This window comes from Magnolia sinica, chromosome 9 (assembly GCF_029962835.1).
Source record: "Magnolia sinica isolate HGM2019 chromosome 9, MsV1, whole genome shotgun sequence".
NCBI lineage: Eukaryota > Viridiplantae > Streptophyta > Magnoliopsida > Magnoliales > Magnoliaceae > Magnolia > Magnolia sinica.
The window spans coordinates 52,495,780-52,511,650 of record NC_080581.1 but is presented as its reverse complement, the minus strand read 5'-3'; the positions used below and the strand labels follow the sequence as shown (position 1 = coordinate 52,511,650).

General features: G+C 42.7%; 1 protein-coding gene across 4 annotated transcripts in view; it reads left to right on the top strand.

Moving 5' to 3' along the window:
• Positions 1 to 2,811: 2,811 nt before the first annotated feature.
• LOC131255436 (uncharacterized) overlaps positions 2,812 to 15,871 on the top strand; it is a 73,761-nt gene continuing 60,701 nt past the window's right edge. The window contains exons 1-2 of one of the 4 annotated variants that reach the window (XM_058256145.1): positions 2,812 to 3,090; positions 3,344 to 3,536. In XM_058256145.1, coding sequence (XP_058112128.1) covers positions 2,863 to 3,090; positions 3,344 to 3,536 — 421 coding nt within the window. In that variant the 5' untranslated portion in view covers positions 2,812 to 2,862. The remainder of the gene's footprint in view (positions 3,091 to 3,343; positions 3,537 to 15,871) is intronic. The other 3 variants (XM_058256146.1, XM_058256147.1, XM_058256144.1) reach the window with 3 other exon arrangements.

Sequence of the window (15,871 nt, the reverse complement as noted above, 5' to 3'; positions counted from 1 at the left end):
GACTATCTAAATTTAGGTATGAGATTGGTTTGGATAGAAGTTCCTTGTGATAGACCCCATAGCCTGCGATACTACATACTATCATCCCAACTTCACACTCTAGCTTGGTCATTTCATTCGCACCATATAAACATAACAATATATGACATTCTGGGTTGCTATGTTTATACATTTATATGGCTTAGATACGGCTGACGATATTTGTGGACTCGTCTGGATTGACAAATTGCATTACATCCTCAGTATATGATATTTAACTTACCAGCATGTTTCCGCATTGCTCTGATATTGCATACTTGGCACTTACCTTGTAAACACACTTACACAACCCTCTAAGCTTTTTATAAGCTTATGCCCGATAGATGCGTGCATGTGGCGTTAGGTCGCAGCACTGTTAAGCTTGGAGCGTACAACTATCTTCTGGAGCTTGATTATTGATATATGTATTTCCCTTTTAGCACTGTATTCAACTGTTTATATTAGTAGATATATGATGATGATGTTGCCTTTGTGATTTTGGTAAACTTGTGGTTATGCTTCTTATGAGATAAATGTACGTTGAAAAATTCTCATTGTAGGATCCCAAGATCAGAATCTGGCGTATGGCCGTTGAGAGCCGAGAATGAGGTACTACGGAGGCTGTCGGCACTAGATTTGACGATCAGGAATTCTGTGAGTCCAGTTTTCAAATTTGGGGCGTGACATCCCTTATCTTTCACAAAATCCCACAATTCAAAAAAACAAAAACAAAAAATGACCATAAAATGAACCAAGGAATGAAGAAGGAAAGAAGAAGTAAGAAGGACGAAGGAAGGGAACAAAAAACACCATCCTCCCTTTCACTCCCTCCTCCCCTCCTATAAAAAAACAAGGGAAGGAAGAAGGAAACGACCAAATGACCCTCATGCGACAAGGGCCCCACATTTTGAACCTATCTAAATCTTATGTGGTACCCACCGAGTTATTGTAAAGTAAATCTATCCCGTTCACATGTAAAGGGTTTTAAATTCATATCATCGGACCAAGTTTGAAGGCAAAACTCATCGTAGATGGACCATACACGAGAAACAATTCAAAATTAATGCATAAGATTAATGTAGTTGTGGGTCACAGAGAACTTCAAACAGAAAACAGAAAAATTCATATCATGAGTTCAGGGCTACTTGATTAAAATAAACGGATCAGATCGCCCAAGGATGGGCCAATTTTAGTTTTTGGTGAGGCGCGTGTTTCTTAAAAAAAAAAACCCCTTCTCCTTTCAAGATAAGAGTCGGCGGTATGAGGGGCAATTGAGGTACATGGCATTTTTGTTTTTTTAAACAAAATGAAAAAGTGAATTCAGGACTAAAGAAAATTTAAGTTTAAAAAAATGGACTTCTACTACAACCACGTCACAATACAAAACTATTTGAACCAAAAAAATAAATAAATCCTACTTTTACAATATTTGCCTAAACATAAGGCAAATCAAAAGATTAAGTAGAACACACCATAGGAAGTAACCGTGATAATGATGTCCACATTGAACCCACCATGATGTCTATTTTTGGACTTATACCTAAAAATGGACGGAGCGTGTGGATAAACCCATACGTTACGGTGGGCACTAGAGCCCGGCCTATCTCGGGACAGGTTGGGGTAGCACCCGATTGGCACCCGCCACAACATCCCACGCGTGTTCCATGCAGCAGGCACAGATTAAGGACTACCCTCTCCTGTCCGGAGAGGCTCCTAGAGCCACTTGGGGGGATCCGTTTTTACCTATCATTTTAGATTAATGGACTAGAAATAAGGCAGATCCAAGGTTCTAAGCGGTGTATAGGACGCTCACCATTGAAACCATCTTAGGGTCAACCATGTTTATTATTTTTCATCCAACCTATGCATATTGTCGTATACATATGGATGAAGTGAAAAAACAAATATCATCTTGATCTGGTTGTTAATAATCTTTTAACAGTAGGAATTTAATCCTTATGGTGTGGTCCATTTGAGCAATGTATATTCCTTATTTTGAGCTAATAACCTAAAATGATATGAAAAAAATGGATGGACGGTGTGGATAAAATTCATACATCACGGTGGCCCCTCAGTGACCCTCCGAGCCTCCACCTGTCCCAATCTCCCAACCGGCGGGGGTAATACCTAATCTGCGCCCCACCGTAGCAAAGCGTCCTGAGTGGATTAGGTGTTACCGGCTAACACCATAGTCGGTGTTATCCTTACTATATGGGGCCCACCTTGATGAATTTATAGAATATCTATTCTGTCCATTCGTTTTTTGCGGTTCATGTTAGGGCGTTATCCTTAAAAAAAATAAAAAAAAATCCAAGTCATCTCTGGACCAAACTAATGAGAAAGGTGGTTAATGACCATTAAAAGGGTTTTTTTTTTTTCTTACCAAACTACCGAGAAAAGTGGTAAATGATCATTAAAAGTATTTTTTCATTTTTTTGGCCACAAAAGTTTTTGATCAAGCTCAGTTATATTTTCCCTTCTTCCAAATATGGTTGACCTTATCAACGGTTTGAATGAAAAATAAACACTACAGATTTGCTTACTAAGGGCCGTGGGAAGTTTTTAATGGTGGGGATCAATCAACACTTTTCCTGTGGTGAGGTCCACTTGAGATTTAGATCTGCATAAATTTTGGGATCACGCCATAAAATAGGATGGAAAAACGTATGGACGGCATGGATACATAACACATCATCAAGGTGGGCCCACGGTAAGGGTAACACCCACTAACGTGTTACCCGGGTAACACCTGATCCGCTCCCAAGCGTCCCACCTTTTAAATTCACCTGCACTGCCGCAAAACGGCTAGGTTCTTCCTTTTGCCAACAGGGCTAATCGTGCAAAATGTTAATTCGGAGTATGATTCCCAGCACGGCACAATCACACCCTTATCATCGCCTCTCTCTTCGAACTTTCATCAAACGCCTTCCGCTCGCAAGACCAGTGTCTCCCAGCAGCACCAGGAGAACCATAACCAGCATCAGTGTCCACTCTTCCCACCTTGAAACCCTAACTCCCCGCCAGAAAGAGCAAATCTCGCTTTACGTCGATGCTCTACTGCAATGGAACCAGGTACTACACGTATACGTAGATACAAATGAGAGTTCTATAACTCATACCCACGCTTTCTGATTTGCACGCACCCATTTCCGTTGTTTGGAACTGAATTGGTACGTGTTTGTTCTATCTCCATTCTAAACAATGGAAAATGGTGGATGCAAATAAAAAAAAGGATGGGTTTAGATATCAATGCTCAGAAAAACTGAAACAGGGAGCCTGATTCTCTCTCTCTCTCTCTGTGTGATATTTTCTGTTTGTGACACAGCGCATGAACCTCACTGCAGTGACGGAGACGGGCGAGGTGATGAAAAGGCATGTGGATGACTCCCTTGCCATCATCCCTCCCATCAAAAGCTCCTATCTCTCTCACTGCGGGTCGTCCTTTGACCACCTCAACCTCATTGATGTCGGTAGTGGCCCCGGCCTCCCTGGATTAATCTTTGCCATCGCCTTCCCTGGTGATTTTCCATCCTTTTCTTTTTTAAACTGTTGGAGGACTCAGTTACTGTTGGATTGTCATAGATAGCTCGATTTCTGTTTTTTGAATGGATATCAACATTCTTATTGGAGGTACTGACATTGGTTACACCACTCATGACTGGGAAAGCTTTCATTCAGGTCAGCATCCAGACATTTTATCTGGTTGTCCATGCTGGGGATGGTTGATGGATCAGAAATTTCCTCCATTATACATCCAACCTGTGGAGGTACTGACATTGGTTACACCACTCATGACTGGGAAAGCTTTCATTCAGGTCAGCATCCAGACATTTTATCTGGTTGTCCATGCTGGGGATGGTTGATGGATCAGAAATTTCCTCCATTATACATCCAACCTGTGGAGGTACTGACATTGGTTACACCACTCATGACTGGGAAATCTTTCATTCAGGTCAGCATCCAGACATTTTATCTGGTTGTCCATGCTGGGGATGGTTGATGGATCAGAAATTTCCTCCATTATACATCCAACCTGTGGAATTTTCACTGTTGCACAGGCTGTCGACATAGTTTCTTTTAGCCATCCATTTACAGGATAACAACCAGATTTAAGTAATATCGGGTGGGAGAGCTTTTTGCGACATCGTCCATGAAGGGTTCGACCAGATAAATGGTTTGGATGACTGGAGCTGGGTTACACTTGCCTGGAATCCAGGCCAAGATTAGAATGCCGGTGTTTATAAATAGAAAAGAGGCTGCTAGTTTGGGCTGAGCATAATTTATTTCCCATTCTTTTAGTTTTTCTCTGAGTTGAGCAGAATAATTGGAGCTTTTTTTAAGGATTTGACTTAGTCCAACATGTTTTTACTTTATCCAAAGAAAGATTGAAATGGATTATTGAAATTTGGTCACTCATTCCAACCTAAGAAACATGCTTATGCTGGTAGAAAATGTGAGAAATAGGGCAACATCCTTAAAATCCTCAGCTTCTCTTATGGCCAAACCTCATGAACTTCCAATTTGATTAAAAAAATAGGGAATTTCACAAAAAATCTAATTTTGGTACCTTTTTAAAAAGGTTTTCCAAAAGCAATCTCATTAATTGATATAATTATCATTCCAATAACTTTTGTCATGGCGTCGGTGCCAGCAAATGGGTCGCTGGCTCAGGCGGGCCCCACCATGATGTTTATATGAAATCCACTTCGACCACCAGGTGGGTCACTCCATGTTTGGCTAAGGGCCCTAGACTCATTCCATTATAGGTGGACCTTATGATTGAAAATAGTGTACAGGGCGACACTTGCCCTCCAAACTATTTCCATTAGTGTGGCCTACCTGAATCATGGATGGTTATAAATTTTGGGCCATAGTCCTAAATGTTTGTTTGAAATTTAATTGTTGGAGTGGATTTCATATAATTATTATGGTGGGCCCTGTAAAAATCAAGTGTGGAAGTCTCTCTCCCAAATTTTCTCTTTGGTGTGGTGCACCAGAATCATAGGTTAGCTTGAGTTCTTGTCTCTAGGCCTAATATGGGACTAAATACCTAATGGTTGGACTGGTTCTTACATAAACATCACGGTGGGACCCTTCAAAATCAAGAGTGGCGTCCCATGCAATTCCCCCCTTTTCCCCTAATAATCTCTCTGTACAACTGGAAAGGGACTTTGAGACTAGATTTTTGGTGGAGCCCACCATGATGTGTATGCGAAATCTATTCTGACCATTAGATGCATAATCCCACTTTAGGTCTAGAGCAAGAAAAATGAGCCTGACTTGTGATTTAGGTGGGACACACCAAAGAAAATAGTTGGGAGAGAAACGTGTACCCTTGATTTTTATTGGGCCCATTGATGATTATATGAAATCTTCTCTAACCATTAGATGCCACCAAAGTTTAGGCTTGGGACCTAAAAATAAGGCCCATCCGTGATTTCGGTGGGCCATTTACGGACCTAAAAAGTATGCTCTCTCTCTCTCTCTCTTTGTGACATTTCTTTGAATAGGGAGTAAAGATGATGTATTGTCGTAGGCGCCAAATACGGGAAAGTTTTATGCGCCTCCATCAAAAGAAGTCTTTGTTGATGGCACAATCCACAGAGTAGGAAGGAAATTGACTTATGACGAAAAAGGAAAATGCAAGATTGGAGAAAGCAACGACGATCTACGTGAAGGCGATCTTGCTCAAGATGGGTGGACAACAATATTAAGGAAGAAGAGAAAGTGGGCAAAAACTCAGCGCCACCTATCTCCAGACTTTCTAACTATATTCGTGGAAAATATTCTCTAGCATGGTAGGTTTCCCATATAAATCGGATTTTTCGGAGGTTCGGGGTTGTGGTGGTTGTCATTCCGCTGGACAAGCAACACAACGCACCTCAGGGTTTTGCGTTTGTGAGAATGCAATCATAAGAAGAGCTAAAAAGAGTGGCGGAAGCGGGCAAATCTTCGAAGGGAGACCCAATAACGGCTCAGATAGCTCACTTCGGCCTGGATAGGGCGGTGGCCCCCTTTTGATGCAGGATAATTAATCACTTGCTCTAAAAGCTCGAACTGTTAGAGTATGGCGAATTAATCCCTTTATCTCATAGCCCAAGCCACATATCTCATGGGTTAGGAGCTCGGCCGAACCCCTCTTGTGGGCTCGTGGGCCCCCAAATCACATGGGCCGCCCACCCTGAGTGTGTCCCTGCATCACATGGGCTACCCCACTTGAGCCCGGTGTGAAATGCCCTTGCATTAATCACCCTTGGTGAGGAGTCTCGAATACGAGACCTCCCCCATGGGCCCCAAATCACATGGGTCACCCACCCCAAGTGTGTCCCCGCATCCCATGGGCTACCCTACTTGAGCCAGTGTGAAAATGCCCCTGCATTACCTTTCCAGTAGGAAGAAGAAGACTGACGGAAGCGGTCCCCTCTTATGGGAGAGGATGGGGGTTGGGAGCACCGAATGTAGAGCATCAGGGGGAAAGCAGAGTGATGAGAGGAGAAAAACTTAGGGAGAGGGAGCCGATTGAAAGGGGCAAACAAAAAATTGTTGTGGATTCCTAAATCTTACTTAGAGGTAGTTGAAGGAAAGAAGAATGATGTACAGTGATGCAGAGTGCAGACCCACAACCCATCTAGGGCCACTATAGGACCCACCGATAATGTAGGCCCATAGCCCGCTGTAGGCCCAACATGTGCTGATTATTTACAGATTTTGAGATTATAATTTACTATTTTTGGTAGATATGATTGAAGATATGATTGAAGATATGGTCTAGATTTCGAGATTTGATTGCTTTCCATGTTTGCTTTTCTTTAAACCTTGGCCATATGAAGAAAGATTAGATTAGTCAGTAATAAATTGTGATTAGATTCTCTTGGTTGTAGAGTTTTAATTAAGGATTCCGTTAGGATCTATAAAAGGGGGTAGTGGTGTAGGAGTTCGTAGATTCGAATATTTTTCTAAGTGTGGTTATTTCTTTAAGCTTTTCAAGAGAAAAGGTTGATATCAATAAAAGTTTTCTCCCTCTCTACTTCATTGTTTTTGTGAGTATTTTTTTTTTTTTTAAATTTAATTTCTTTGCAATTTGGGTATCGAGATCTCACTAACTCGATAATCGAGTTGCACCATTTTGGTATCAGAGCAGGTCTTCTTTGGGGATTTGTCAACTCTACATCATCCTCTAATGGCTTCGACGAGGGTGACACAGGAAGAGTTTGTGCAAGTAGCCCAATTGATCTGCGCACTCACAGAGTGAGTAGATCAGCTCACGCACGCGGTAGGCAATCTCACTAATCAAGCGGGGGAGCTCTAGTGTTGAGGAAATCCGGAGACCGAAGTTGGAGTACGTGAATATGTAGGGGATGTCCCCACCAAGGTTCTAACCAACTACGGGTGGCCTCGGTTTATGGAGACACCAATGATAGTGATGAGGACATCAGACCTTTCAAAGTTTATCAAAGATCAAGGCGGCCGACGAATAAATATTTATGGCTTGATGATGGTTCATGGCATAACCAAGGAGGATTTTGAAGACCTTACACGTGTCCCTGGATTAATTGAAGGCCCCACATTAGGAGGACACGTGTAGGATGAGTTAGAAGACTGATCTGTTACGCGGGGTTTTTTAGAAAGCTTTGTTTTGTGTAGTTTTTTTTTTTTTTTTTTTTTTTGTTATAGGGGTAGTTTATTAATTTTTTTCTAAATCCAAATTTTATAAATAGAGTGTTTTTTACCTTAGACCTAATGTTGTTTTCTAATGAAAGCTTGGTGCCTCCTTCCCCTTTTTCTCTGTGGTAATTTATTCTCTTCCCCTAATCTCTTCTATTCTTCTAAATTCTGTTTCTAGCCCTTCAACCTTCTTCTTCTCTTTCTATGTCTAGTATTCTTTGATTGCTATTGTTTATAGTTAGATTCTTTGAAGTTCCCTTACCCTGAAAATACGAGAATTAATCCCAACCCTCTCAGATTTTTCAGCCGTGCCTATTTCGGAAATCCTCTGATTTCCTGGACTAGAAAAACTACATTGATTGTTGGATTGAAACCATGCAAGATCGGGAGGTCCCATCCCTCACCGGATCCAATTCACGCATGATTTGAATACGGTACTGCTGGATTGTGATGATGGTCTTCAACCATTGCATGTTTCCTTTGTTATTATCTTTACTATGATGTGGAATGTTGAATATTTCAATTGATTTGCTTAGTTTATTTCGTTGGATAATTTCTGTGCTCACACATGCATCCTAGTTTAGACCGTCCTGCATCAGATAGGATCCTTCAATTGTTGGAACGTAATAGGGAGCCTGAAATTAAGGTAGAAATTCTGAAATTCCATGGCCGGTCGCATGTTGACAACTTCATTGATTGGCTAAGTAAGGTGGAGAAAGTGTTCACGTACATGGAACTCGCGGATAATTGGAAGGGGAAGCTAGTAGCTGTGAAGTTTTCCAGTCACACATTAGCATGGTGTGATGATCTCCAAGCCGAACAAATCTGTCAAGGTAAGGAGAAAATAAATTCTTGGGAAAAGATGAAAAAGAAGTTAAAAGGGAAGTTCTTACCTACTGTTTGTACCCGTTTCGGCCGTAGTCTGCCTCGGCCAATCAGAGTCAATTACGTATGATCTGTACGGACACGCATGGTGTGCTAGGAGATTTTCTTGTGGATATGTATGGTGAGTCCTCGAAAAGTGGAATCATAACATATCAATTGTCACCGAACATTGAGGTCGAGAGGAGAAACGACCGAGCTCAGATGATTACGTGACATAAGGAGAAGCGATCGAGCTTGAACGATTATGTGCCAGCTGTCTTGGAGATAGTAGAAGAAGCGGTACGTGGGAAGGATCTAGAATTCAAGTGATGGAGAGCGGTAACCATAATTGTCGGAACGTGGGAAGGATCCAAAACGACCGGATTAGAGCTATAAATAGAAGGAGATTGTAGCATAATAAATCATTTCATACCAAACCAAACAAACCAAACACTATCTTTCAATTATCCTTTCAATTTACTAGTTAATTTACATTCCATAGTGTAATCCTTTACTTTTCTTGTTAAGTGAGTTACATTTCTTAGTGTAATCATTTACTTTTTAGCATGCTGATTTACATTACGTGGTGTAATCTTTAGTGATAATCAAGTAGCTGGTAGCTTTTAGCTGTGATTTGAGTTCACGCTCGTCCGCTGGATTCAGCTCCTCAATTGGAAAGGTGTTCCGCATGTCCTTCGCGTCCGTTTGTTAGAATTGTTTCTCCCATTCCACTTTGTCTGTATCGAAAAGTCCTTTCGTACGGAAGGCAAAGGAGTGACCCATCATCAGAGGACGAACCCCATCCTCTGAATATCGCCTGATCCAATTTACACATTGAGCGAGTGGCCGAATAGGTGACCAATCTCCTCAGATCTTGGTCATACACTGTGTTTGCCTATCTTGGTGCTCGGGGTCATTGTTGTTCGGTTTGAATTGGAGTCACAAATTTAATTTTGGCACGCCCGCACACTGTGAGAAAACAACAACGAATAATTTTCTGGCACGCCCGGTGGGACCCTGTGTATTAACCACCAGACAAATTTTTGCTGAAAATGCAGAGGAGTGCATGCATCACCAGGGTCGAACCCTCAACACCATCCGCACCAACGCCTGGCAGAGGAGTGCATGTATTGCCGGGGTCGAACCCTCAACACCATGCGCCTCATGAAGTGTAAAAAAATGGCTCTAGATAGTCGATTATCCTACATAGAACGTTCTTTGGCTGAGCTGGCGAGTCTGCACACATCTTGGAGTGAGAGAGAATTGGGCGAGGGATGCGAAAGTTGCTGCCGCCCAAACTTTTGCTCATTCTAAGTGGGCCATGAGATGATTTAACTGTCTGGCCCTTCTCTCTGAATCAACCATTTTTCTTCTTCTTCCTCCTTTTTTTTTTTTTTTGTACATATACATTCTTCCTACCTCAAACTTATGGCCTTCGGGTTTTTATTATAAACAACTTAGCTAGATTCCTTGTTAAAGGCATTTATTCAATTTACTTGTAATTCTCTTGACTGGACTAGGCTATTCTAATCCCTGATGACTTCCCACAACAGCGGGAAATACTGCTTTAGAAACTGGCCGTTTATAGGTGCCGGGGCAATATTACCATCTAAATATTTAAGGAGATATGCCCCGACTCTTAAAACTAGCTCGATGTTATATGGTCCATCCCAAGTGCGGGACCATTTTCCCAACTCTCGGTCTTTCTGTCTGATAGGAAGGATCATCTTCCAAACCGCTTCTCCTTAAAAGCTTTTCCTTTAACTTTTTTGTTTTATGCTTGAGCCCTGGTCGCCTTGTTGGCCATGATAGAATTCAAAGCTTTAACGCGGACTTCGTCCATCCCTTCAAGCTTGGCCAACATAGCTTCTGTGAATTCAGTCGGACTTAGCTGTGATTGATGGGCAACTCGCATAGATGGGATCATAATTTCCAGTGGCAAAACAACTTCATGCCCGTAAGTCAACATAAATGGGCTTACCCCCGTACTAGTACGAGGAGATATCCTATAGGTCCACAAGGCTTCAGATAGTTTAAGGTGCCACTCCCTCGGTTTTCCTCGTATCATTTTCCTCAGAATATTTTTGATCACTTTATTACTGGCTTCGGCCTGACCATTAGCCTGAGCATAATATGGAGTCGAATGGAGAATCTTTATTCCATATCGCTCGGCTATGGCTCTTGTTTCCTTAGCCATAAATGCTACTCCTCTATCCATGGTAATAGATTCGGGAATACCAAAACGATGGATTATGTTAGTCTCTATGAAATTGATAATATCCTCCTGACCGACCTTACGCATAGGTTTTGCTTTGACCCATTTAGTAAAGTAGTTGGTCACCACAATAATAAATTAATCCACTTAGTTAAAGGTGGATAAATCTGTCCAATCAACTCGATCGCATATCGTCGAAATGGCCAAGGCTTTATAATGGGATGCAATTTGGCCGCAGGTACGTGCTGAACGCCCATTCCTCTGACAAGCCTTGCAACCTTTAGTGTATCGGACACAGTCGGCCATCATTTCGGGCCAAAAGTATCCATAGCATCTGAGTATGAGTTTCATTTTCCTTCTCGCTTGGTGAGCCTCATAGACACCTTCATGGACCCCTTCCATGACAATCATTGCTTCTTTTATTGATAAACATCTGAGTAGAACTTCATCGGCCCCTTTGTGATATAATTCATCATTAATCATGACATAATTTACGGTCGATCTTTTTGTGTTTCTGTTAGTCCTAGTCTGAGGACTCTGCATATATCCCATAAGAGGGGCTTTCCAATCGTTTTCTTCAGCATCGATTAGACAAACCTCTGCTAAGCTTTCCCTTCGAAAAACCGAGGGCAATGATCTTTTTGGATTGTGATCGACCGGCCGGCCGATCCCTTCCGAACTTCCAACCCTGCTGCCAATTGTGCAATTTCATTGGCATCTACATTGTAATTCTGAGTAACGTGCTTTAACTGAATGTCATCAAATTGCTCCAATAATTGGATAGCCACTACATAATATGGTAACAATGATGGACTAGTGCACTTGAAACAACCAGCCATCTGATTTATCATCAGCTGAGAATCCCCGATGATCACCACATCTTTTACCCGCATTTTTACCAATATTTCCAAGCCGATTATCATAGCCTCGTATTCAGCTTGATTATTAGTACACTCAAATTCTAACTAAAATGCGTATTCTTGCCGATTCCCATTGGGCGCAATTAAAACTATACCGGCCTCGGATGCCTCGCGGGTCCTTGATCCATCAAAGGCCAATTTCCAAGGCTCAATTTGTGCAAGATTCGCATCCATAACACCAAGCGGAATATGCTCCTCTAGGTCTGACGGATTGCTGGCCAGAAATTCTGCTATGGCCCTTCCCTTTACCGCTTTATGTGGAAAGTAGTGCAAATCAAATTCAGACAATGGTAGTACCACTTGCCAATTCGGCCGCGTAGAATGGGCTGATTTAACACCTATTTGACTAGATCGATAACGGAAATTACATTTACCCTTTCGGTTAACAAATAGTGTCTTAACTTAGTGGCACGCCTGGTGGGACACTATTTGGTTAAACTAACGGTCTATTTGTTGCCGAAAATGCAGGGAAGTGGTCGAATTGCTAGAACCAAACCTGTAACGCCAATCGCACAACTCCCGGGGGATGATGTGCAAGTTCAAGCACTCCTAGGTGAAATTAATTTGAATGTTAACCCAACCAGAAACCAGGCCGGGCCATCCACATCCCGCCCCATTCTTCCGGATGAGGTATCAGTTGTACTCTAGGATGTTCATATGAGCATCCAAATGATACAAGAATGTAGGAGAGCCAGGCGGAGCAATTCCGTTAATAGGCTCAAAGCATTAATCGTTACATGGCTAGCCAAACCGAGGCTATGCAACGATTGTTGGCCGTTATGACAGAGCGAACACAGTTAGCACAACAACACAACGGGAGCTCGGTCAGTAATGCTATCCCATTCCCACCGACACCACCGTTACAGCACAACTCACCACCTATTCCTCTCCTAGAGGTTAGGAATGCGCCTCCTCCTACGGAGATCAGGCGACATGAGTGGGAGATTAGAGATTTTCAAAATAGAAATCAAGGACCGCCAGTTGGGTTCCACCCACCACGAGGTCCTAGGTTTTAGGAAAATTTTAATCGATTTGGTCCGGATCATCCGCCAGCCGTGGAGCCTCAACTGATCGATCACGACCAAATACTGCAACTCGTGTAAGAGGTTGCTAGCCAAGTGCGAGGCCGCAATGCTATTCCCACATATCATAAACCATACCCTGAATGGGTAGATCGGCAATACCCATTACCAAGGAACTATCGATCGGATTTTGCCCTATTTTCTGGCAAGCACAGTCAGTTAACCATCGAGCATGTCGATCGGTTCACCATGCAATGCGGTGAACTAGCCAACAATGATTATTATAAAATACAGTTATTTAGTCATTCATTGACTACCACGGCCTTTACATGGTATTCGAACCTGCTGCCAGATTCAATACACTGGCAAGAATCGGAAGAGAAATTCCATGCCCTGTTTTTCTCCAGGAACAAAGACATAACCATGGTCGATCTCGCACGATTCTGGTAGCTGCCTGGGGAACCGTGCGAAAGTTATATTATGCGATTTAAGCGGGTGAAAAGCCGCTGTTAGGTAGTCATGACCAAGGCCGAATTCGTGCAACTTGCACAAGACGGTCTAGAGTTCGAACTTTGCAAAAAGTTTGTGAGCACGGGATTTGCTGATTTATATGACCTTACTAAGAAGATTTCTCGTTATGAGGAATTGCTTCAGGAGGGGGCCAGATGAGCAAATTCATTAGTAAAAACGTATTACAACAATCCTAATTATGAAATTGCGATTGCCAAAGTAGTGGCTAAAAAGCCATTGGTATGCTTGACGTTGGACAAGGCATAATCGATCCCCCTAACTGCGCATTAGGCCTAGAAAGTATATACCTTTGATATTACTCGGGCCAAAGAAATCTTTGATTTCATGTTGGAAGCAAAGTTTATCAAGGTTCTTATTAATCATAAAATACCTTCGGCCGATGAATTACAAAAGGTCGAGTATTGCAAATGACATAGATCTCATTCTCATTCCACTAACAAATGTGATATTTTCAGGAATCTCATTCAAGATCATATCGACCGCGGATTGCTGAAATTTTCGGAAAAGGAGAAGGAAGCCATGTTGATTGATACTGACCCATTCCCGACCGACACGGAGGTGAACACTATCACTGCCGATTTGAGGAATCGTTCAAGACCAAAAGTTAAACTCGATCCAGAAAATCTGTGAGGAACACCCGATCGACCCACACCAAGACAACGATGGGCATCCCATTATGAAGACGTGTGTTCATCAAGCGGTCGAAGGAACTGTCAAAAATCTCAGTTCTGCGATCGTTGTGTTCAGGAAATCCCTTCATGATCTTGAGATCCTTCTTAGATGGCAAGAGGCCACCCCTGCTACGGCCGAGATCATTATCGGCCTAGGCAATCAGCATCCAACCACCAATCGCAGTGGGGACCGCCCTTAACTAGGATGGTCAAACCTCCTGCTACGCAAGGAGTACGGAGGCGAATCACACAACTAAAGATTCTGGTGGTACCAGAAGTTCTGACCTAGACTCAAAAACGTCGATGGCAGAGACAGAGAGCCGTGGCGAGAAGAGAAAGAGAAGGGGATGAAGTACCTCCTCAACCAGAACCCAGGCTACCACGTCCATTTTGGAAAGTCCCTCACTCGATGAACAATTGATCGTAATTACAGTCGGAGCTATGATACCACCCTACTAATCGAGAAAATAAACATCTCCTCGAAAGCATGGAGAAGTCGGGAGGCCTTAAAGAAGAAGACAACACTGGTAACTTGTCAGATTACTTTAGTGAGGATTGTTTCCCTACAGAAGAATGGTTGCCTGGCGAACTCACGTCTTTTGCAAGTACGTTAAGGGATACAACGGCTGATTTTCCAGTCGAATCTAAGACGGAAAAGCGCCCTAGTTAGACTACGAAAGTCGGGTTTGATATACTAGGGGGGCAAGGTTTGGGCAGTGAGATTGTGTTTGGTTCGTTGCCACCTATGGTGTTTCATTGCAATATGGTACTTACTTTGCCATCTAGTTTTCAGGCGAGGCCAACTCAACCAAACACAATGCTTGGGGATGTGGAGGAGCACGCTTCCCCAGTAATAATACAACATGCTTATTTTCCTTATGAGGAAGGTAAACAGGACAAGGCATTGCATGTTAACATGGTCACCGTAGCGACCGACGGTACCATCGACAGAGTAATTATAGATAGACCCACCAGTGACATGACACAACATCTCAAGCCGTTGTACGTATCGGCCCATTTATATGGATGCCTTGTTACTAGGATCTTGGTAGACAACGGGGCCGTAGTAAATCTATTACCAAAGAGAATGATGGCCAAATTAGGATAAACTGTAGCTGACTTGATTCCATCTGAGGTGACCGTTGGTAATTTTGCTGGTCATGTTACTAACACGCATGGTGTCTTACCGGTCAACCTCACTGTAGGCACCAAGTCTGTCCTGGCACCATTTTTTGTAGTTGACACATCGTCAAGTTACAATGCTTTATTAGGGAGAGACTAGATTCACTCTTTCGCGTGCATCCCATCTTCCCTTCACTAATTTGTAATTTTCTGGAATCAAGATAAGGTCGAGCTAGTCTTGGCAGATAATAAACCTTTTTTGGCCACATCGAATGCTAATGAGGCCTATTTTTACGGCGAAGAAATATGGCCCATTAGGTTCACCGGGAGAAATAAATATGGTCGTCCAACTGGGATTACAGTAAAGAAAAATCTAGGCAGTATTGTGCAAGCGATGCAGGAAGTGACCCAGGCAAACGAGACTCAACTGAAGGACATTGTCCTTTATCGAGCGGCTGCCCGCTGTGTTATCGAAGAGATATCATGATTGTGACAACTAAGGGCAAAGCATGCGGGGCCGACTTTGCGGCCAGAATAAAGAGGGCTTGAAAGAAACTGACGAGGGAGTTTTTGTTAACTTGGCTAAGTTGGACGAACCGGATGAGGAAGATAGCTTGAGGATGGAAGATCTACCAGGGGAAGAAGAAGAGCGTCGACCACAGGTTCAGGACCCACTAGACAAAATTAATTTGGGAACGGATTAGGATCCGAGGCCCACGTGTATAAGCAATCTGTTACGACCGCTTGAGCGGGAAGAATTAACAAGTTTGCTCCAGGAGTTTGCGGATTGTTTTGCATGGGACTATCACGACATGCCAGGACTTGATAGATCTCTGGTTGAGC